Here is a 22545-nt window from a genome sequence, read left to right on the forward strand (position 1 = left end):
CAGCATCTGTTTGAGACAGAAAAGAGGGACGCTGTCCTGCAGCATCTGTTTGAGACAGAAATGAGGGACGCTGTCCTGCGGCATCCGTTTGAGACAGAAATGAGGGACGCTGTCCTGCAGCATCGTTTAAGACAGACATGAGGGACGCTGTCCTGCAGCATCTTTTGTTCTTTTATAATCATGTCTTTGATTTGAGCAGCAGCCATTGGCCCTCGTCTCCCTGATTCATTTGCTTGTTCCTCCTTTTCACTACATTTATGTCTCACTGTCTCACTTCACTGGTTTTTTACGTTCCCTTTGTCCGCCAGGAGCCCAAAATAACAAAGTTAAATCCAGAACCTTTGACCTGCACCTGCAGCGGCTACTCTCGACCCACTTTGCGGTTTGGTGATTGTTCTGTGAGGCGTCGGATGCGTGGAAGTGCAGCATCGCTGTCACAGAGCGCTCGGGTAGAGTAAAGCTGCAGCGCCGCAGACTGGGCCCGATGGGCCGACACAAGTACTAAAGTACTACTACTACTGTACTTTCTGCGTGTCCCGAGGGGTCGCCACAGCAACCCGACCTTCTCCACTTCACCCTGTCCTTTGCATCGTCCTCCCCAACATGCCATTAAAAGAAATATGCATAGCGTTACATCTTATGTCTTCACTTTTTAGAGAGACTGCAGATTTGTTTTCATCACGTCCTCTCGCTGTCTGATCACGCAAACCAGAATGTAATTCCAAATAAATAGTTGTTCGTGTATCCTTTCAATGTCGCAATCAAAAGACAAACATCACTGGAAGCTGGCAATAAATATATCTGAGTATTTGATTAAAGAGAAACCAAGCATAAAGCTGCAGGACGGGGTACTCGGTGTACTCGGTGTCCTCGGCGAGGGCGAGTGAAACCAGAAGAGACTACACCTGGCAGTTTCTCATTCAGGGTTCAGCATATATACCATAATACTATCATCATCTATCGTTGTGTAACAACAGGTTATCTTCAGATGATTTGGGTTTTGATCGAGAATCGAGGAAACCAATGGGATGGCAGCACATCCCTGATTTAGCGAACAAGGTGAGGTCATCACATCAAGTGAAATACTCCTTTGAAGTATTGTCCACACAGCGCTAAACTGAGTTATCAGACGAAGGCTTCTAACTCGTCAGAAGATTCTCCCCAGAGCAACAATCTCATTTTCTGTGAACGAAATGGAAGCCGGAAGAGGAGCCGCCGCTAATGTGGGGCGACCGCTCATGCCTGAGCTGCAGGGATGCATTAAGGAGACAGAGACCCCCCCTCTATGGTGTAACCCGAGCCTGGGGGCCAGCTTGTCACTGCACACTCCGGTATAAGTAACCTCTTTTGTAGGCGCTGAGAGGATAGAACGTGGCCACGACGAACTTCCCATCGAAGGTTCGGCCCGTCAGCAGCCGCTGAGCCTCTTTGGAGTCGCTGGAATTGGCGTACTCCACAAACACCTGCTGGACGCAGAAAGGAAATGCAGGAGAGGGGGGAGGAAGAGTTCAATCAAACCAGGACCTTTGTTTGAATCAGTCTCTTTGTAACTGATGAATAAAGACGACTGCTGCATGCTGGGATGGAGACTCGTTTCCTCTCAAGCAGACACACAACAGACTCCAGAAGAAGAGTGTTCACCACCTCAGTGAGACCTCCCTGTGACTCAGAACAACAGTCTCACCTGTCCTTTCCCTGGGTTCTCCTTGGGAATGAGCAGTGAAACCACAGAACCGTACTTCTGGCACTCCTCTTTCATGTCCTCCAGGATGTCTGGGACAAAGATACACACCGGCAAGCAACCAGTTGATCAAAGCCATTCAAAATGTGAAGGCGAGAAAGCGAGACGCGACGCTGCACCTTCATACTCCTCGTCATTGTGCAGGTGGTTGTCATCAATCAGATTGAGCAGACGCAGAACCGGAGAAGGCAGTAAAACCAGGTCTTCAACGTGAGGAGCTGATGCAAACACACCCAGAAAGATTCATCACTATGCGGACGATGTGTTAATGTTCATCTCAAACACCGACTCGTACCAAAGGGAATGCTGAAGAAAGGGCCCCGCAGGGCAGCTTCAGCCGTGCACCTTTGCTTCGGCTCCTTGAGGAGCATGCTGCAGACACACACAGAAGATGTTTCAACGGGCATAGCAAGGCAGGTGAGCACAGTCCTACGTGAGCTCTGACCTTTTGATGAGGTCTCGGAGGTGATAGACGGGGATGGCGGGGCACGCCAGACTGTTGCTGGTGAAAATGTGATCCACGATGGCAGCACTATCGTCCTTAGAGATGATTACAGGACATTCTCTTCCAGCACACATTTCCTTACCGAGTCAAAACTGCTGAAATATCCTTTAAGTACTTCAGCCTTGGTATTTCAAGGATGAAGTATTTCATCGTCCCAGAAACATCTGCAAATATTGTACTACTCTGGAGTGGACCTGTACCTTCCACTTCTGCGACCGGACAGTGTCTTTGAGTTTGACTCCTGAGAACATCTCCAACAGGACGACACCGAGGCTCCACAGGTCCACGGCAGACGTGCAGCCCGGGGTCCCCTCCGCCTCAACTCCAGCCTGAGCGAGGCCGTTCTGAAGCTCCGCCTCCGGGGCACGATACCCGTCTGTCTGGATGTACTTCACATCCTGGAAGGAATGAGGCATGAAGACAGTGGCAGACACATTGGACACCTTCATTGTCCCTGCTGTGAAGACCCAGAAACACCCACCTGGTTTCCCTCTCTGAAGCTGAGGCCGAAGTCGATGAGCTTGAAGCACTCGTCGTCAGCACTCCAGAGGACGTTGCGTGGTTTGAGGTCAGCATGGACGTAGCCCTCCCTGTGAATGAAGGCGAGAGCCTCCAGGACGTCTCTGGCACAGTGCTGGACAAGCCACATAGAATGTCCCTGCTGGGGTCTGACACAGTAACAGAATGCAAAGAGAAAACTTCAGTTTCCTCCCAAGTTGTCCTGACATTGAATCTGAGGTGTAGCATTAGCAGTTAAACTTGTGGAGGCCACCTCATTAGTCCAACTGTGTCACTAACAACACAGGCGGGGTAGAAAAAATATCCCCCTGGGACCCAGCTTTGGGTTAGCATGTCCTCTGTAATGGACAAATGTCCACTACAGAGGACATGCTAACTGGCTGGGTCTCAGGAGGATATAGAGATATTTCGTTTCCCCAGAGAGTATCGATACATGGAAACCCCATTGAAATCCCCGGTGCTCCGTTTAGCCCAATTAGCTCTGATTAGCTCTGATTAGCTCCGATTAGCTCTGATTGACAGCTCGGTGGGCGGACGGTGTGAACAGCGTGAGCCACGTTGACTTGGCGTCCCCTGTTGACGAGGGACATTGACATTAAAAGCCATTCGGTGATCAGTGGAGACGGTCCGCTAGCTGTTAATCGAGTTAGCTGCGATGCTAGTAGTTCGAGCTGTAATGTGTAGTATTATATGTGTGTAAATCCTTACTGAAGAAAGGCTCATTGTAAAGTCAGAGAGCTGCATCATGACTGAACGCTAGCAATGAAGGCCTGTGTGGAGGCGTGGCCTGTTTACAGGTCCGGTTCTGGACCGGTTGTTGGTTCTATCGTGTAATTCATGATTTCAGTTCAATTACTTCAATTCAAGATGTCCCTTTAAAATCTCTCAGGAAATGATGTAAGCGTGTCGTATCGAATCGAGAGCTGAATATCGTGTATCGTAACGCATCGTGAGATGAGTGCATAGCGACAGTCCTACTCAAGACAAATAGGGATGTATAAAAGAAAACACATTGTATTTGACCCTCATGCTAGGCGATATTTGATCAGCGTAATAATTTGCTGTATGGACAGGATTCTTGTATAAGATATTAAATATCATGAATGGTTAGCAACAAACATCCCAGACAAGAAACAAAGTCCACGAAGGCTCATCCATTATCAGTCGCTTTAAATACTTAAGCTATTATAGAGACACCTGGTTTAGTACTCACAATATTCAGACAGAGGTCTGTTATTTGTATCAGTACTTGTTGTTCCATTACCATTGCTGGTATACGGTTATTACCATTGCTGGTATACGGTTATTACCATTGCTGGTGTACGGTTATTACCATTGCTGGTATACGGTTATTACCATTGCTGGTGTATGTTTATTACCATTGCTGGTGTACAGTTATTACCATTGCTGGTATACGGTTATTACCATTGCTGGTATACGGTTATTACCATTGCTGGTGTACGTTTATTACCATTGCTGGTGTATGTTTATTACCATTGCTGGTGTACGTTTATTTCCATTGCTGGTGTACGGTTATTACCATTGCTGGTGTACGGTTATTACCATTGCTGGTGTACGGTTATTACCATTGCTGGTGTACGTTTATTACCGTTGCTGGTATACGTTTATTACCATTGCTGGTGTACGGTTATTACCATTGCTGGTGTACGGTTATTACCATTGCTGGTATACGGTTATTACCATTGCTGGTGTACGTTTATTACCATTGCTGGTGTACGTTTATTACCATTGCTGGTGTACGGTTATTACCATTGCTGGTGTACGTTTATTACCATTGCTGGTATAGGTTTATTACCATTGCTGGTGTACGGTTATTACCATTGCTGGTGTACGTTTATTACCATTGCTGGTATACGTTTATTACCATTGCTGGTGTACGTTTATTACCATTGCTGGTGTACGTTTATTACCATTGCTGGTATACGTTTATTATTAATGTTGGCATGATTGTTTAAGCATCTGATACCTGTGGTAACAATAATTGCGTTATTTTGTAATTTAACGACTGTTTCATCAGATATTTTGTTGTATTTTTCAAAATCATAAAGTCTATAGTTGTTGTTTGATATAATTTGGAGTTTGTAACAGTGGAGCTTGTTATGTTTATATAGGGGTGGGATTAAAGACGTTTTCTTCTTCCCACTATTATTTATTGTTTAAATGTGGCGCGGGTTGCCTGAAATAAATAACTAATTTAACGGGAGACGTTGTCTTGTTATAATCTTGTTCTTCTATCTTCAGTCAAAAATATCCATCAGTAAAACTCTTGGGAAAATACTTTTTAATGACAGATTACAGCAGATCGACGTCGAGGCCTGGACTGTGTTCGTGGTGAGATGAGGACGTCTCCGGACTTACTGCGCGCCGCCGCCGCCGCCGCCGCCGCCGCCGCCCCTCACCAGAAGGTCCGACACGCTGGCGTCCAAGAGCTCCAGCAGAAGACAGCGAGTGGCGACGCCCACGCAGCTGTGGCTGGTGAACACGCCGTACAGCGTCACTGAGGGAACAACAAATACCCAATTACTTCAGAAGAAAGTACACACAACCTTCCTACGAGACAAAACCATTCATCCATTCATTCTCCAACCGCTTTGTCCGTCATCGGGTCGCGGGCCAAGCTGGAGCCAATCCCAGCAGCCAATGGGCAAGAGGCGGAGCTACACCCTGGACAAGCCGCCAGTTCATCGCAGGGCAACACAGAGACACACAGACACGGGAGAACCCACGCAGACACGGGAGAACCCACGCAGACACGGGGAGAACCCACGCAGACACGGGGAGAACCCACACAGACACGGGAGAACCCACGCAGACACGGGGAGAACCCACGCAGACACGGGGAGAACCCACACAGACACGGGAGAACCCACGCAGACACGGGGAGAACCCACGCAGACACGGGGAGAACCCACGCAGACACGGGAGAACCCACGCAGACACGGGAGAACCCACGCAGACACGGGAGAACCCACGCAGACACGGGAGAACCCACACAGACACGGGGAGAACCCACGCAGACACGGGAGAACCCACGCAGACACGGGAGAACCCACGCAGACACGGGAGAACCCACGCAGACACGGGAGAACCCACGCAGACACGGGAGAACCCACACAGACACGGGAGAACCCACACAGACACGGGGAGAACCCACACAGACACGGGGAGAACATGCAAACTCCTCACAAGTCGGATTCGAACCCGTGACCTCCTTGCTACGAGGTCCACTGCGCCACTCTGAGACACCATTTATTTCTTAATGACAGTTCGTTTGTTCCCCGTCAGAAATCCTCGGTCCTTTGATAGCAGACAGGTCCTTTGATAGCAGATGGGTCCTTTGATAGCAGATAGCTCTACGATGATTCTGCACAACGCCCATTTCTGTTTCGCTGATTGATCGTTGTAAAAAATTATAATGAAGAATGTCAATTCTGATGAAGCTCCAACAGAATATTCTGTCACTAAACGGTGTCAGGGACAGGACAGGACAGGACAGGACAGGACAGGACAGGACACGTCCCTGTCCCTGACACAAAGCGGGGACAGGGACAGGACAGGACTGGACAGGACAGGACTGGACAGGACCTTGTCCTGTTAAATTGACGGAGTCCCGATGACCCGGTAACACTCTCCGTTTGTCCTGCATAAAGTCATATTACCGATGTTCTTATGTCCCTGGATGTCTTCGAGCACGGCCCTCTCCTTGTGGTAGCCGTAGTCTCCCCCCTGCGGGTCCGCCCGGAACTCCTTGACCGCTGCGGTGGCGGCTCGGCCGGAGCTGACCCGGAACACCGAGGCCGAGACGCCCTGGCCGAGCCGCGACTCGACGCTCCACGGCTGGCCGAAGATCTCAAACAGCACCGGGGCCGGTACCGGTGCCGGTGCCGGTGCCGGTGCCGGGGCTCCACGGACCTGCGGGGGCATCGTGCCGTCTGCTCGCGGTGTCTCGGCGGCCGCGCTGGGCTGTGACGTGCCGCAGTGAGCCATTGGGCGGGGGGGGGCAGCTAGCAGACGAGCCAGAGACACCGGAAGCGACACCCGGACACGAACTCCTGCTGGATCGATCCAGACGTTCAATTCAGCTGCTCGAAACGACTAAAAGGGTCCAATAGGATGAGCGCAGGCACAAACCACGCCCACGACGACCTCCATTACAGAGCAGAACTCCAAACGGCGGCAAAGGTCTGCTTGAGTTTGTTTATTACGCGTCTTTACTTCCGCCTGTTTTCATCGCTGAACATCTGAGTTGCATTCTGAGTCTATTGCGCCCCTGTCGGTGAGGAGTGCCACTACAGGAGTATTACTACAGGAGTAGCAGCTTGGGCTGCTGCCCCCGCGACCCGGCCCCGGATAAGCGGATGAAAAAGGATGGATGGATGGATGAATGAATGATTGAATGAATGGATGAATGAATGAATGAATGGATGAGTGGACGAATGAATGAATGAATGAATGAATGGATGGATGAATGAATGAATGAATGGATGGATGGATGATTCTCATTTTAATACATTTGAAAAGAAAACAAACTACAGAGAGGGCAGTTGCATAAATGAAGCGGTAATGTGTGGCAGATTTTATTTTATTCTTTATTCACCTCCTGTCAAAGTTGATTAAAATGTTGATCCAGACTTTCTGGATCAATTTTCTAAATAAAATGTCTTTTGAAAGGAGAGATTTGGCTGCACATTCAGCATATTCAGGAGCAGTGGTCAGACATGACGGGAGTCTCTTTTCTCCTGCAGCGCCCCCTGCAGGGCCTCCTTCGCCATCAGTCTGTGAATGCGCTGTTGAAAACAGAGAAACGGATGCGTGGATTATCAACCTGCTTCAGAAAACCGCCTCTGCTACGCGTTCCTGCAACTATCCGTGTCTTTGACTGCGCTACCTTCTCGCCGTCTTCCAGAGTGCTGTATCTGTAGTCTGGCGGCTCCAGGCTCTGCACCAGGCTGGCGTGGAGGCGTCGGCTGCTGTCGATGGACCGCCTGATCACGGCGAGGTGCTGGAGCAACAAGTCGCAGACAGCAATGACAGCTGGATGGAAGGTGCTGAGGGCTGAAGGGCAGAGAAGAGACGCTCCGGTCGGGAAAGGGCTGGAAGCCTCTCGTCTTCAACGATGACTAGACAAGACGCTTTTTTCAGGATCGGACCTCCTGATACCCAATTCAGAGTCATTTTCTGAATTTGAACTCCATCGATTTTGTCAACTGTCTCAGATTTGCAGGCTCGAATGTGCAGTTTGTGAACTTCATGAGTCGCCATGCGGCCCCAGGCTCTGGGGGCGCATGGCGCGTCCTAATTTTCTGTGCTGTCCTGTCTTACCTTCCACCGTTTCGGCGCCGAGACTATGCAGAACCGCTGGGTGGGGGGCCACGGAGGCGGCGTCCACTGCGGGGCCGGACGTGGCCCGATCTACAGAATCACGAGAAACAGAAATCCTGAGCAGCTGTACCGGCTCCAGAAACAATAACCGCCGTGGGTGGAAGACTAACCAGCGGGCCGTGCACGAACCGCCGGCTCCGCCTCCGTCTGCACCGCCGCCTCTTTGAAAGCCCTTCTTGCCCGGCAGGAAAACGTCCGGCCGCTACGTGACCTCGACTCGGAGTCTTCGGCGGCCCCGGAGCCGACGCGTCTGCTCCCGCTGAATGTTCGACTGTGATCGGAGGTCGGGGAGGGGCAGGCGTGGCTTGAGAGGTCTTCATCGGTCCTCACATCGGACACACCCGATGCCTCCTCTCTGACCTCGTCTTCGTCTTCATCTTCATCAAGTTGAAAATGTTCCGAGACCAGGCTGGCACTGTTATCTGGTTCTGTCCTGCTCTCACTCTCAAAGTCACTTTGGTAGTCCACCCCGCTGTCCTCCCCCCTGTCCTCCCCCCTGTCCTCCTCCTCCTCCTCCTCCTCCTCCTCCTCCTCCATTCTCGGTAGTTGCTGCCTGTTCTGGGATGCAGGACGGTTCCTCCACGTGACCTTCAGTGGATTCAAAGATCCCCAGTAAAAAGAGAGGCCCAATGAGAACACAAAGAACGTAAAGCTTTTACTTCCCTTTAAACGTCGGGGACTGTGGCAGATCTTGGAGCAGATATTCACTGCAGTATTTGTATTTGTGTCACGTCTCAATAAAACAGTGATGTCACTCTCCACTGTGTGAACATGAGCTTCCTCCAGGTGAACACAACAGACTCACCTGCTGTCCTGGTGCCTCCTCGCTGCCTCCAGGGTCATCAGGAGCAAGGTCGTCTAAGGTCATCACTCTTAGGTCAGAGTCTGCAAGATCAGAGCTGATCATGAATCACTGGTGAGAGGCAGCAGTTCAGATCCACAGAACAACCGACAGGTTATTTAGCATGCTGCTATTAAAGTACGTAATATCTAACGGAGAGTAAAACGTCTCCACTCAGAAGTCTAGATTTGTTTATCAGAGGCAGACGGATCGATCAGTTTAGTCTCCTCCATTGAAGGGAGGGGGGGGGGGGGGGTAGATTTATTAACACTCATTTCCGCACTCAGAATGAGATGAGATCCAGTAAACGCCGTGTTTCAGGCTGATTCTCTCACCCTCAGGAGAAACTGCAGCCGTCAGACCGGCGGGCCCGTCAGAACCAGGTCCGACCGGAAAGAGCTCGTCCAGAGAGAGCGCCTCACTGTGAGCCCCCACGGAGGAGAGGGAGTCCCGTGTCCCCGGGGGAGATGAGGAGGCACGGCGAGAAGAGCGGGATGGGGGGGGCACGGAGGGGTTAAAGTGGGGCTGAGCCTCACCGACGAATCGAAACGGGGGACTGCGGCGAGGAGGAGGCGAGGAGTCGGCCCTCTGGCTGCCCCCACCGAACATCTGGAGAGAGAACCGGGCTTTGTTACACGCTGAAATACACCCCCATCCTCTGAGCTGGCCCGAGCTCGGGTTTGACCACTGCTGGGTCCGGTCACGGTGAGATATGAACCTGATGAAACGCTACGATGAACTCAGTGAACTCCTAGTTTGGGCCAGTGGCCGACATCAAATCATTTATTTCTTAGTGTAAAAAAAGCATCGAGTGTTTTTTCCATTCCTGCGTGATGACCTCCTTCAAAACGGCCTAAAAATACACCTTTAGGGGGAGATAGTCATCACGACTCTCTCTGGATCAACCCCCCCCCCCCCCTTTGTCCACCTACGTTGTACATATTATGTGTCTTTTTAATTTATTGTTATTCTGCATCAATTAAGTAATTTAATATTAGTTTTATTTGTATTGTTAAATGTCGATGATTTATATACGAAGGACTTTCAACGGAAACAAGACCGCAAGGGCTTTTTAGAAATGCTCCTCTTAGACAGGATGTGTGACTGTACTTGTACTGTAATACATGCTACTGTTTGACTGTACTTTTACTGTAATACATGCTACTGTGTGACTGTACTTGTACTGTAATACATGCTACTGTTTGACCGTACTTGTACTGTAATACATGCTACTGTGTGACTGTACTTGTACTGTAACACATGCTACTGTGTGACTGTACTTGTACTGTAATACATGCTACTGTTTGACCGTACTTGTACTGTAATACATGCTACTGTGTGACTGTACTTGTACTGTAACACATGCTACTGTTTGACCGTACTTGTACTGTAATACATGCTACTGTTTGACTGTACTTGTACTGTAATACATGCTACTGTGTGACTGTACTTTTACTGTAATACATGCTACTGTGTGACTGTACTTGTACTGTAATACATGCTACTGTTTGACCGTACTTGTACTGTAATACATGCTACTGTGTGACTGTACTTGTACTGTAACACATGCTACTGTTTGACCGTACTTGTACTGTAATACATGCTACTGTGTGACTGTACTTGTACTGTAATACATGCTACTGTGTGACTGTACTTGTACTGTAATACATGCTACTGTGTGACTGTACTTGTACTGTAATACATGCTACTGTTTGACTGTACTTGTACTGTAATACATGCTACTGTGTGACTGTACTTTTACTGTAATACATGCTACTGTGTGACTGTACTTGTACTGTAATACATGCTACTGTTTGACCGTACTTGTACTGTAATACATGCTACTGTGTGACTGTACTTGTACTGTAACACATGCTACTGTTTGACCGTACTTGTACTGTAATACATGCTACTGTGTGACTGTACTTGTACTGTAATACATGCTACTGTGTGACTGTACTTGTACTGTAATACATGCTACTGTTTGACTGTACTTGTACTGTAATACATGCTACTGTGTGACTGTACTTGTACTGTAATACATGCTACTGTGTGACTGTACTTGTACTGTAATACATGCTACTGTGTGACTGTACTTTTACTGTAATACATGCTACTGTTTGACTGTACTTGTACTGTAATACATGCTACTGTTTGACTGTACTTGTACTGTAATACATGCTACAGTTTGACTGTACTTGTACTGTAATACATGCTACTGTGTGACTGTACTTTTACTGTGATACATGCTACTGTTTGACTGTACTTGTACTGTAATACATGCTACTGTTTGACTGTACTTGTACTGTAATACATGCTACTGTTTGACTGTACTTGTACTGTAATACATGCTACTGTGTGACTGTACTTTTACTGTGATACATGCTACTGTTTGACTGTACTTGTACTGTAATACATGCTACTGTTTGACTGTACTTGGATCGATGTCCGTACGTACCCCGGCGAGCGTTTGTGTCACTTCCTGTTTGCCTGTTTTACCGTCTGCTTGTGTGCTGCTTCTTTCGGTTTAATTCCCACATGCACTTGACAGCTGCTTATCATATTCACTGTTAGCGGATTAGCTGCTGGGCTTTGTTTAGCACTGCTAAAGCGCCTTCAGAGGCTAACTCATTTGCAGAGGATGCTACTACGCGTACAACCCTTTGACATCACTGTGATCTAGGAGAAGGGTGAGCTCACGCACCGTGCACCGTGTCACAAGCTCCAACCAGCGCTCACAACGGGCCCGATGTCATGTCTGTAAGCTTTATCTCAACGCCAGGCACCGCCCCCTGCCCGGCCACACGTCCCCCCAGAGATAAGTTGGTCGTGGAGGGCGGCATAGTTGTTAAAGCACACGGACCAGTCATTCCAAACGCATTGCAAAAAGAGTACATCCAAACCACGCAGAGGTCACTCCGGCACCGAGGCGACAACATGCAGAGCCAGAAGCACAGAGTTCTGGCCCAACATGAACAAGGACTTGGTGAAAGAGCTCCCGTCCCGTGCAGTTTGTAACCAAAGGAACGGCTAAAACCACATCCTGTCCCGACTCCGCCATGGTCTACGGCTGCCACCGACATTTTTGAGTGGCATGGACGTCAATACAGTACTCAGTACTAGTACACTCGTACTCAGGATGGTTTGACCGAGATCTCCTCCGTGACATGTCTTCAGCTGCTGCCAAATGTCCCCTTGAGGGACAATAAAGCTCTGAACTGGACTGTAATCAAAAGCTAAAAAGACACTTTTCTGTTGGTGGTGTACCGCACACCCTGACCTTTGATCATGCTAGCCGCGCTAAACCTTTCCCGTTGGTTGTGACCTCCTACCTGTCCTTGTCTCTCTCTCCCTCTCAACCCAGCCGGTCCAGACAGATGGCCGCCCACTACGAGTCTTAGGTTCTATTCAAGGTTTCTGCCTGTTACAGGGAAGTTTTTACTTGCCTCCGTAAAGTGCTCAACCCCGGTTGTTTGGATGAACGGTACCTTTTCAGATGTCCGCATCGATGAGGGGTTCCCAGGTAGTACGAGGTGGTTGTCAGCTGAATCCCACGAGTCTCCAAGCAGTTTCCTCATATCCTCTTCATCGCTTTCCAGTCTCACGCCACTCATTGCTCTCTTTGTCTCCACAACTACAGGAACTACAGCACCAGCTCTGGACCTGGACTTGACACCGATATCTGCAGCTTGTGGAGCCCGACCTGAAGCGGCGTTCGTGTTGCTCACAACCGCAGATGTGTTCTTCTTGAGGAAACGTCTCCCCTTTGAGCTCCGGTGACTGCTGGACTCTTCAACAGAGGCCTCTGGGGACGGAGCAGCTGCTGCCAGTGACACTTCCATGTCTGAGTCCAGATCCTCGGTGGGTTTTGGCTCCGGTCCGGCCTGCATGCGGCTGCAGAAGCGGCTCTGAAGTCGGGACAATCTACTCAAAGCAGCCGTCTGGGAGCCCAGCGTGGATGGAACACTTCTGAAGAGAAGGGGTACGCAAAGTTAAGACAAGTACTTTAGGGGAAACTATTCAGTCTTAAACTCAGTATAACATTTGATTCTGTCACGTACTCAGAACTAGGGTGCGATAAAACCAGGTTACTGCATAAGGTTTCATACAGTCTGCTAACTTTACTAACTCTTTATAACTTTGACCCACAAATGATGCATTACTGTTTAAAGAGTGCCACAGTAGCCACAATCTAGAGAAGGAAATCCTGGTTCACCCGTGATTCACAAAACCACAACCGAATCAGCAAGGTGTGCGTTGAAGGACTTACAGGATCATTGAACTTTACATTTCAGCATTTTATCAATGCAGACTTCAAAGAACATGAATGAAGTGCAAGTACATGAAGTACAAGTACCAACGTAGTCAGAATTTCTGTTTGAGGGTAAAAACCTGATAAACTTTATTAAATATTTCACATAAAAATGTATGCACACTGAAGTCAATGATTGATTTTTAAAAATCAAATGTCATGTAGAACTGAAAGCTACTAGAGCGTCTTTATTTTTAAATGAATGTGTTTAAATAATAAGTTTCCCAAATGAATGATTTGGTTTCTGTTGTGATATTATGAGACAAGAGCAGCAACAACCGTCGGAAGCAGGTTAGCTGCACTTTCCCATGTTTTACCTGTCGGGGCAATCCCTCTGTGTATCTACCTGTGTGAAATACCTTGGGCACATCATAACAGACAAGATGGAGGACGATGCCGACGTGTAGGCAGAGACGGATGTTGTATGTCCAAGCAAACAAGCGAACATGCTAGTCCGTAAATTCCTTTATTGTTCTGAGGATGTGAAAGTGAGCTTGTTTCGGGCTTCCTGCACGCCTCTGTACGCGGCCCCATGATGGGACCGCTACGAGAAGGGGACCCTGCAAAAACTCCAGGGAGCATATAATGACTGCCTGAGGATAGTGCTGAGGAAGCCCAGGAGCAGCGGTGCTAGAAAGCTCTTTTGTGACCCAGGACTGAGCTCTCTACAGGCCCTCTTGAGGAACCTGATGCTTAAGTTCATGTCCCGACTTGATGGGTCCTGAAACAGGTGCAGCTCGGTCAGATATCAATCGTATCCATGGAAACGTTGGTGCTGGTGTCTGTTAAGACTCTCCTGAATAAGATGATGTTTTGCTGTGTTTCTTTTGTTTAATAACGTTTAATGTATATATGTTCAAAGCACAGCTACTGTTGATTTAAAACTTAGAACGCAAATTCCTTTGAAAGTCAATTTAAGAATCTTTCATTTTACATTCAACAGTCACACGTAATGAAATCATCATCAGAGATGATCCTACCAGGCCAATAAATGTCTTCCATAAATACAGAGCTTCATTTGGAGCCTCTGGGTCGCCATGGTAACACGTTAAGGGTCGACTGTAAGGTAGGCCACACCCACAGAAGCACACCTGGCTTGGAGCACCTGCTGCGTCTGATTGTTGCTGATGGGTGTCGGGTGTCTGTCAGCTGCAGACGGCGTCTTCTTCAAGAACCTGCTTCCGACTGAACGGGGGGGGCTCTGAGGTGGGAACACACGGGGGGGCTCAGACAGCATCATAGGAGGAGGTGAAGTACAAACCGGGGGGGGGGGCTCAGACAGCATCATAGGAGGAGGTGAAGTACATTCACCGTTTATGTACTGATACTGAATCACGTCAAGGTGCTCACCTTGGTAGAACCCACCCCCCCCCTCCTCTGGCCCCCCCCAGCAGTGGAGCTGGACAACGACGAGTCGCTCACATCGGAGAACGTGACGTTTGCGTTTGGGAAAGCAAAGCCCTGAAGAAAAAGAGAAAACAAAATTATTCAGCAGCAACAGCTCGTAAACACGACGGACGTAAACACGACGGACGTAAACACGACGGACGTAAAACACGACGGACGTAAACACGACGGACGTAAACACGACGGACGTAAAACACGACGGACGTAAATACGACGGACGCAAACACGACGGACGTAAACACGACGGACGTAAAACACGACGGACGTAAACACGACGGACGTAAAATACGACGGACGTAAACACGACGGACGTAAACACGACGGACGTAAAATACGACGGACGTAAAACACGACGGACGTAAACACGACGGACGTAAAATACGACGGACGTAAAACACGACGGACGTAAACACGACGGACGTAAAACACGACGGACGCAAACACGACGGACGTAAACACGACGGACGTAAACACGACGGACGTAAAATACAACGGACGTAAACACGACGGACGTAAACACGACGGACGTAAACACGACGGACGTAAACACGACGGACGTAAACACGACGGACGCAAACACGACGGACGTAAACACGACGGACGTAAACACGACGGACGTAAACACGACGGACGTAAAACACGACGGACGCAAACACGACGGACGTAAAACACGACGGACGCAAACACGACGGACGTAAATACGACGGACGCAAACACGACGGACGCAAACACGACGGACGTAAACACGACGGACGTAAACACGACGGACGTAAACACGACGGACGTAAATACGACGGACGTAAACACGACGGACACAAACACGACGGGCGCAAACACGACGGACGTAAAATACGACGGACGTAAAACACGACGGACGTAAACACGACGGACGCAAACACGACGGACGCAAACACGACGGACGTAAACACGACGGACGTAAACACGACGGACGTAAAACACGACGGACGTAAAACACGACGGACGTAAAACACGACGGACGCAAACACGACGGACGTAAAACACGACGGACGTAAAACACGACGGACGCAAACACGACGGACGTAAAACACGACGGACGTAAACACGACGGACGTAAACACGACGGACGTAAACACGACGGACGTAAACACGACGGACGTAAACACGACGGACGTAAAACACGACGGACGCAAACACGACGGACGCAAACACGACGGACACAAACACGACGGACGTAAACACGACGGACGTAAACACGACGGACGTAATCACGACGGACGTAAACACGACGGACGTAAATACGACGGACGTAAACACGACAAACGTAAACACGACGGACGTAAATACGACGGACGTAAACACGACGGACCCAAACACGACGGACGCAAACACGACGGACGTAAACACGACGGACGTAAACACGACGGACGTAAAACACGACGGACGTAAAACACGACGGACGTAAAACACGACGGACGCAAACACGACGGACGTAAACACGACGGACGTAAACACGACGGACGTAAACACGACGGACGTAAACACGACGGACGTAAAACACGACGGACGCAAACACGACGGACGCAAACACAACGGACGTAAATACGACGGACACAAACACGACGGACGTAAACACGACGGACGTAAACACGACGGACGTAAACACGACGGACGTAAACACGACGGACGTAAACACGACGGACGTAAACACGACGGACGTAAACACGACGGACGTAAATACGACGGACGTAAACACGACAAACGTAAACACGACGGACGTAAATACGATGGACGTAAACACGACGGACCCAAACACGACGGACGTAAACACGACGGACGTAAATACGACGGACGTAAACACGACGGACGTAAACACGACGGACGCAAACACGACGGACGTAAACACGACGGACGTAAATACGACGGACGTAAACACGACGGACGTAACAAAAGCTTTGTTGTTGTTGACTAATAGATTACTACTCAACCCTAGTATCTAGTATCTGTAATACTTCGTGGAGACCCTTTAGGCCACGCTCCCATCAGGGATGAGATCAAAGCCACGCGGCTGTGAAGGCGGGTCGTCCAGGGCTTGTTCTGGAACCAATCATTGGTGGAGTTTTAGTTGGGATCATGATCATTAATGTCCGTTGATGCCTCGGCTTCCTCTTCCTCTTCGTGTAGTCGTCGTGTACCCGTGTTGTCCCCGCGTACCCGTGTTTTCCCCGTGTACTCCCCGTGTACCCATGTTTTCCCCGTGTACCCGTGTTTTCTCCTTGTACCCGTGTTTTCCCCGTGTATTCTCCGTGTACCCGTGATGTCTCCGTGTACCCGTGCTTTCCCCGTGTACCTGTGTTTTCCCCGTGTACCCGTGTTTTCGCCGTGTACCCGTGATGTCTCCGTGTACCCGGGTTTTCTCCATGTACCCGTGTTTTCTCCGTGTACCCGTGTTTTCCCCGTGTACCCGTGTATTCTCCGTGTACCCGTGTTTTCGCCGTGTACCCGTGATGTCTCCGTGTACCCGTGTTTTCTCCGTGTTTTCCCCGTGTACCCGTGTTTTCCCCGTGTATTCTCCGTGTACCCCTTTTTGTCTCCGTGTACCCGTGTTTTCCCCGTGTTTCCCCGTGTTTCCCCCGTGTACCCGTGTTTTCCCCGTGTTTTCTCCGTGTACCCGTGTTTCTCCGTGTACCCGTGTTTTCCCCGTGTACCCGTGTTTTCTCCGTGTACCCGTGATGTCTCCGTGTACCCGTGTTGTCTCCGTGTACCCGTGTTTTCCCCGTGTACCCGTGTTTTCCCCGTGTACCCGCGATGTCTCCGTGTACCCGTGTACCCGTGTTTTCCCCGTGTACCCGTGTTTTCTCCGTGTACCCGTGTTTCCCCGTGTACCCGTGTTTTCCCCGTGTACCCGTGTTGTCTCCGTGTACCCGTGTTGTCTCCGTGTACCCGTGTTTTCCCCGTGTACCCGTGTTTTCTCCGTGTACCCGTGTACCTGTGTTTCCGCTCCGGGCCCCTGACCGGACTCCGGGTCTCTGCTGCTCCTGCTGCCGGACAGCAGCGCCTGAGCCCGGTCCAGAGCGACGCTTCGACCGCCTCGTTTCCACATCTTTAAAGTAAGGACTAGCTACACAGTAACTAGCTACAGCTAACTGTAACTAAGTAGTTAAGTTACAGCTAACCCGCGTTCGGGCCGCTTAGCGGCGCCCTGGTGACTGAACGAGCCCTCCCGGCGTCGCTTATTTCCACGGAAGAACGATTCTTTTCTTCTTCGTGGCTCAAAAGCCACGAAGAAGAAAAGTCAAGATATGCGTGTCTACACTGCCATCTACTGTACAAGAGAGGAACAACAGGACTAAGACAAAACACACACCACCCTGCTAAAAAAAAAAAAGAATAAAGGGAGAACCTAAATCACACGTTATAGATCTAAATGAATTAAATATTCCAGTTAAAAATCTTTATTAGTTGCATAATCAATCAAAGAAAATTAAAATCATAAATTTATAGTCGTTTTCAGAACCCAAACTCCTCCCAGACCTGGATCAGGGCATCACTCAGCTGCGTTGGATTCAGGTCTGGGGAACCGGTGGACCAGTCCATAGCACCGAGGACCCACTGCTCCAGCAGGACTCCAGAACCCACTGCACCAGCAGGACTCCAGGACCCGCTGCACCAGCAGGACTCCAGGACCCGCTGCACCAGCAGGACTCCAGGACCCGCTGCACCAGCAGGACTCCAGGACCCGCTGCACCAGCAGGACTCCAGGACCCACTGCACCAGCAGGACTCCAGGACCCACTGCACCAGCATATGGTCCAAGGATCTCCTGCTGGTACCAACCAGCAGTGAAGGTACCTCTGTGCAGCTCTTCAAGGATATGCCTCCCCAGGCCATCGCTGACCCACCACCAAACTGGTCACACTGGAGAATGTTGCAGGCAGCACAACATAAGGTCATGTATCAGATCGGACATATTTGTAGTTTTCTTTAAATGTTAATTAATATAATTAATGGACGGCCATCTGTCTGGACCGGTTGGGTTGAGAGAGTGAGAGAGAGAGAGAGAGAGAAATACATTGTGTAACATCTAGGCTGCTGAACAAGATACTGACGGAAGAGCTGCTGTATAAAGCTATAGATGCTAATGCTAGCGATATAAAGCTATAAATGCTAATGCTAGCGATAAGGACATCAGTGTTGAGGGACACAGGTCCAGGTTCTGCCGCACCACGGACAGAAGGACCTGAAAGAGAGAGAGGGACTGTCTGCTCTTGGAAATTTTTGGAACCAAGAGCAGGCCAGCATTTTGGGACCGCAGGGTTCTAGTGGGGCAATACGGGATAATCATCTCTGTAAGGTAAGGAGGGGCCTGGCCAGTGAGGGCTTTAAAAGTGAGTAGAAGGATTTTATATTCAATCCGTTCCCTAACAGGAAGCCAATGCAGAGACGCCAGAACAGGGGAAATGTGTTCTCTCAGTCTGGTTCCTGTTGTAACCGCACAAAGTGGTGACGTCCAACCAGCCTGACTGAGTGGGGGTGGATAAACATAAACGGAACCTTGTCCTCGTCCCTCCCGGTGAGCTGTGGGGTTCCTCAAGGCAGCATTCTAGGACCGTTACTGTTCCTCCTATACATTAACGACATGAGTGCTGCCTGTAACTGCAAATTGTTCCTGTTTGCTGATGACTCAGCACTCCTGATTTCGGGAGAGGACAAAGTGCAGGTTGAGGAAGCTCTCAGCTCTGAGGTCACCAGAATCCGTACTTGGCTTACGGATAACAAACTGTCACTACATCTTGGTAAAACAGAATCTATTCTTTTTGGGTCTAAACACTCTCTAAGTGAGATAAATGTTGATGATTTCAAGGTCACAGTCGATAATACAGTAATCTCGAGCAAAGGAGAGATTACCTATTTGGGCAGTGTTCTTGACAAATACCTGTCTGGCGATAGTATGGCAACTAAGGTGATCAAAAAAATCAATCAGAGAACAAGATTTTTGGGCAGAATGTCTGCTTTTGTCTCCGGACGCTTGCTGGAGCCCTCGTTCAGCCCCTTTTTGACTATGCTAGCACCTCCTGGTATTCAAACATCAAAGTGTCCCTGAAAACCAGGCTCCAAACCTCCCAAAACAAACTGATTCGGCTACTCCTCAATCTGGGGCCCATGACCCACCTTCTTCCTGGACATTTTGCTAGCCTAAAATGGCTCAGGGTAGAAGACAGGGTTAAACAACTCAAAATGGGATTGGCATTTAAAATAGTCAATGCAGATCTGCCCTCAGTCCCCTCAATCCCTGCATACCTGAATAAACACCTCCACAGATTTAGTGACACCCACAGCCACAACACTAGAGGGAGCTCAAACAACAACCTGATTACCCCCTCCTATAGGTCTAACATGGGTAAATCATCTTTCTACAATACTGCCCCCCAAGGGTGGAACTGTTTGACTCCTGCCCTCAAAACATGCACCTCTTTGGCCTCCTTCAAAACGGCCCTAAAAATACACCTTTCAGGGGGACAGAAACGGAGATAGTCGTTAGCAGGCCCTGCCTTGTTTGCGAGATTATTGTCCATCAGCTCAGTTGAGGCCGTTGGTTTTTTGTTGAATCAATTGTATTGTACCCGCCTTCGTCCACGCCGAGCGATTTGTAACCTTGTTCCGCCTCCCGTGGACTAAATGAACGAGCTGATCTGTTCCTCCTCCGGCTTCCTAAAGTTAAATGTAGCATCGACAAGCTAAACTATAATTCTCCCACCATGTGAGGTGTGTAGCCTACCTGTCTCTATTAATGAAGGGCAGATGCTATCGCGTGTTCTCTCTTCAACTCTACCAAGAAGCAAACTGATCTTTACGCATGCGCCAACGAGCAGCCATGTGACGTCACGCCACTCAGCGAAGTCAGGAAATAAAAGCATCGGGACAACACGCTGTAAATAAAAGAAGGGGAAACCCACCAAGTAGGATTCTCAAGGCAATGAAGCCAAGGCTTCAGCTGAAACTGTCAGCTTGTCGTTTTCCACTCGTTTTAAAAGGCGTTACTGAATTCAGGAGTCCAACTGGAGAAGCAAATATGAAGCAGAAAACAAAACAAATGGATTAAATGTATCTGAGCCTGAAAACTAGGCGGGAAAGTTCAAAGGTCTCACCTGATGATGATGAATATATTTATTAGATAGAATGTTAGAGCAGTACAAGGACAGTCAAACAGTAGCATGTATTACAGTACAAGGACAGTCAAACAGTAGCATGTATTACAGTACAAGTACAGTCAAACAGTAGCATGTATTACAGTACAAGTACAGTCAAACAGTAGCATGTATTACAGTACAAGTACAGGAAACAATAGTATGTATTACAGTACAAGTACAATCAAACAATAGAATGTATTACAGTACAAGTACAGTCAAGCAACAAGTACAGCCCCTCCCCCCCGCCTCACCATGAAATAATAATACAAATTATGAGGCAATAATAATAATAAAATATATTCCTAATCTGGTGTTTTCTCTCCTGTGAATTTGAAGGTGAGAAGAACATGAAAGTATTCTGAAGGGAAGATGGATCATCTCCAAAAATAAACTTGGATTAAAACACAAGGTGTGACTAATGTAACTGAGTCGTCGCTAGTGAGGACCATCTGTATCTGATGATGACGATGATGTGGTGGTGGCGAAGATGGAGCCAAAAACAGAGGTGGTAGTGAAAGAACAATGACTCCAGTCAAGTCAGAATGATTTTTAGTATCTTTATTCTAAATAGGTCATGAATAAATCATGAACATCAACTTTATTTATTGACAAACGACACAGCAGGCTCCGAAAGACAAAACTCAATTTCCAACAACTTTGTCTCCAGAACAAAAACCTGCTTGATGCGTTTTGAACGTTTCAAAACTTTAGTTCACCTGAAATGTTTTTCACACATTTCACAAACGCAAGGACTTCCGGCCCTGTGGATTCTCGTGTGAAATGCCAGCTGGATATTTTGTTGAACAGCTTTTCCACATGTTTCACAAACGTAAGGTTTCTCTCATGTGTGGATTCTCATGTGTTTTCTCAAATTGGAATTTTCCACAAAAGCTTTTCCACATGTTTTACAAATGTAAGGTTTCTCTCCTGTGTGGACTTTCATGTGTTTTCTTAAATTTGAATTTTCTACAAAAGCATTTCCACATGTTTTACAAATGTAAGGTTTCTCTCCTGTGTGGATTCTCGTGTTTTCTCAAATTGGAATTTTCTTCAAAAGCTTTTCCACATGTTTTACAAACGTAAGGTTTCTCTCATGTGTGGATTCTCTTGTGATTTCTCAAAGAGTCCTTTCGTATATAAGCTTTTCCGCATGTTTTACAAATGTAAGGTTTCTCTCCTGTGTGGCTTCTCATGTGAAATTTCAATTTCGAACGTTCTGCATAAGCTTTTCCGCATGTTGCACAAACGTTAGGTTTCTCTCCTGTGTGGCTTCTTATGTGTTTTTCCAAAGAGTCCTTTACTGGAAAAGCTCTTCCGCATGTTTTGCAAACGTAAGGCTTCTCTCCTGTGTGGACTCTCATGTGTGTTTTCAAATTAAAATTTCCTGTAAAAGCTTTTCCACACATTTCACAAACGTAAGGCTTCCCTTCTGTGTGGACTCTCATGTGGATTTTCAAGCTCCCACATGTTGTGTAACGCTTGTTACATACTGAGCCAGCATGTGGCTTCTCACTGGTGTTATTTGTTCTCTGGGTTTGGAACTGGGGCTCAATCCTAACATCGTTTCTGCTTGTCTCACCCGTCTCCTCATGGCTGACAGACAGGTGAGAGCTGTTAGAGATCAGCAGGTCAACGTCTGCTGCTCCTA

General features: G+C 48.5%; 2 protein-coding genes and 1 pseudogene across 2 annotated transcripts; all 3 read right to left on the minus strand.

Moving 5' to 3' along the window:
* Positions 1 to 1316: 1316 nt before the first annotated feature.
* uhmk1 (U2AF homology motif (UHM) kinase 1) lies at positions 1317 to 6947 on the minus strand. Its single transcript, XM_068755886.1, has 10 exons — positions 6446 to 6947; positions 5176 to 5283; positions 4993 to 4997; positions 2728 to 2907; positions 2447 to 2644; positions 2187 to 2281; positions 2037 to 2113; positions 1861 to 1959; positions 1685 to 1773; positions 1317 to 1463 (listed from the first exon to the last, which is right to left on the minus strand). The coding sequence occupies exons 1-10, from the start codon at positions 6771 to 6773 to the stop codon at positions 1317 to 1319; spliced, it is 1326 nt and encodes a 441-aa protein (XP_068611987.1). The 5' UTR covers positions 6774 to 6947.
* A 335-nt stretch (positions 6948 to 7282) lies between these two features.
* Positions 7283 to 17940, minus strand: c23h19orf44 (chromosome 23 C19orf44 homolog). Its single transcript, XM_068756181.1, has 10 exons — positions 17697 to 17940; positions 14672 to 14782; positions 14413 to 14522; positions 12498 to 12978; positions 9345 to 9618; positions 8974 to 9053; positions 8279 to 8756; positions 8109 to 8198; positions 7675 to 7841; positions 7283 to 7573 (listed from the first exon to the last, which is right to left on the minus strand). Exons 1-10 carry the CDS (start codon positions 17808 to 17810, stop codon positions 7499 to 7501), a joined length of 1980 nt encoding a protein of 659 aa, XP_068612282.1. The 5' UTR covers positions 17811 to 17940; the 3' UTR covers positions 7283 to 7498.
* Positions 17941 to 18217: 277 nt separating this feature from the next.
* LOC137911798 (zinc finger protein 383-like) lies at positions 18218 to 22342 on the minus strand (annotated as a pseudogene).
* Between the last annotated feature and the right edge of the window lie 203 nt (positions 22343 to 22545).

This window comes from Brachionichthys hirsutus, chromosome 23 (genome assembly GCF_040956055.1).
Source record: "Brachionichthys hirsutus isolate HB-005 chromosome 23, CSIRO-AGI_Bhir_v1, whole genome shotgun sequence".
NCBI lineage: Eukaryota > Metazoa > Chordata > Actinopteri > Lophiiformes > Brachionichthyidae > Brachionichthys > Brachionichthys hirsutus.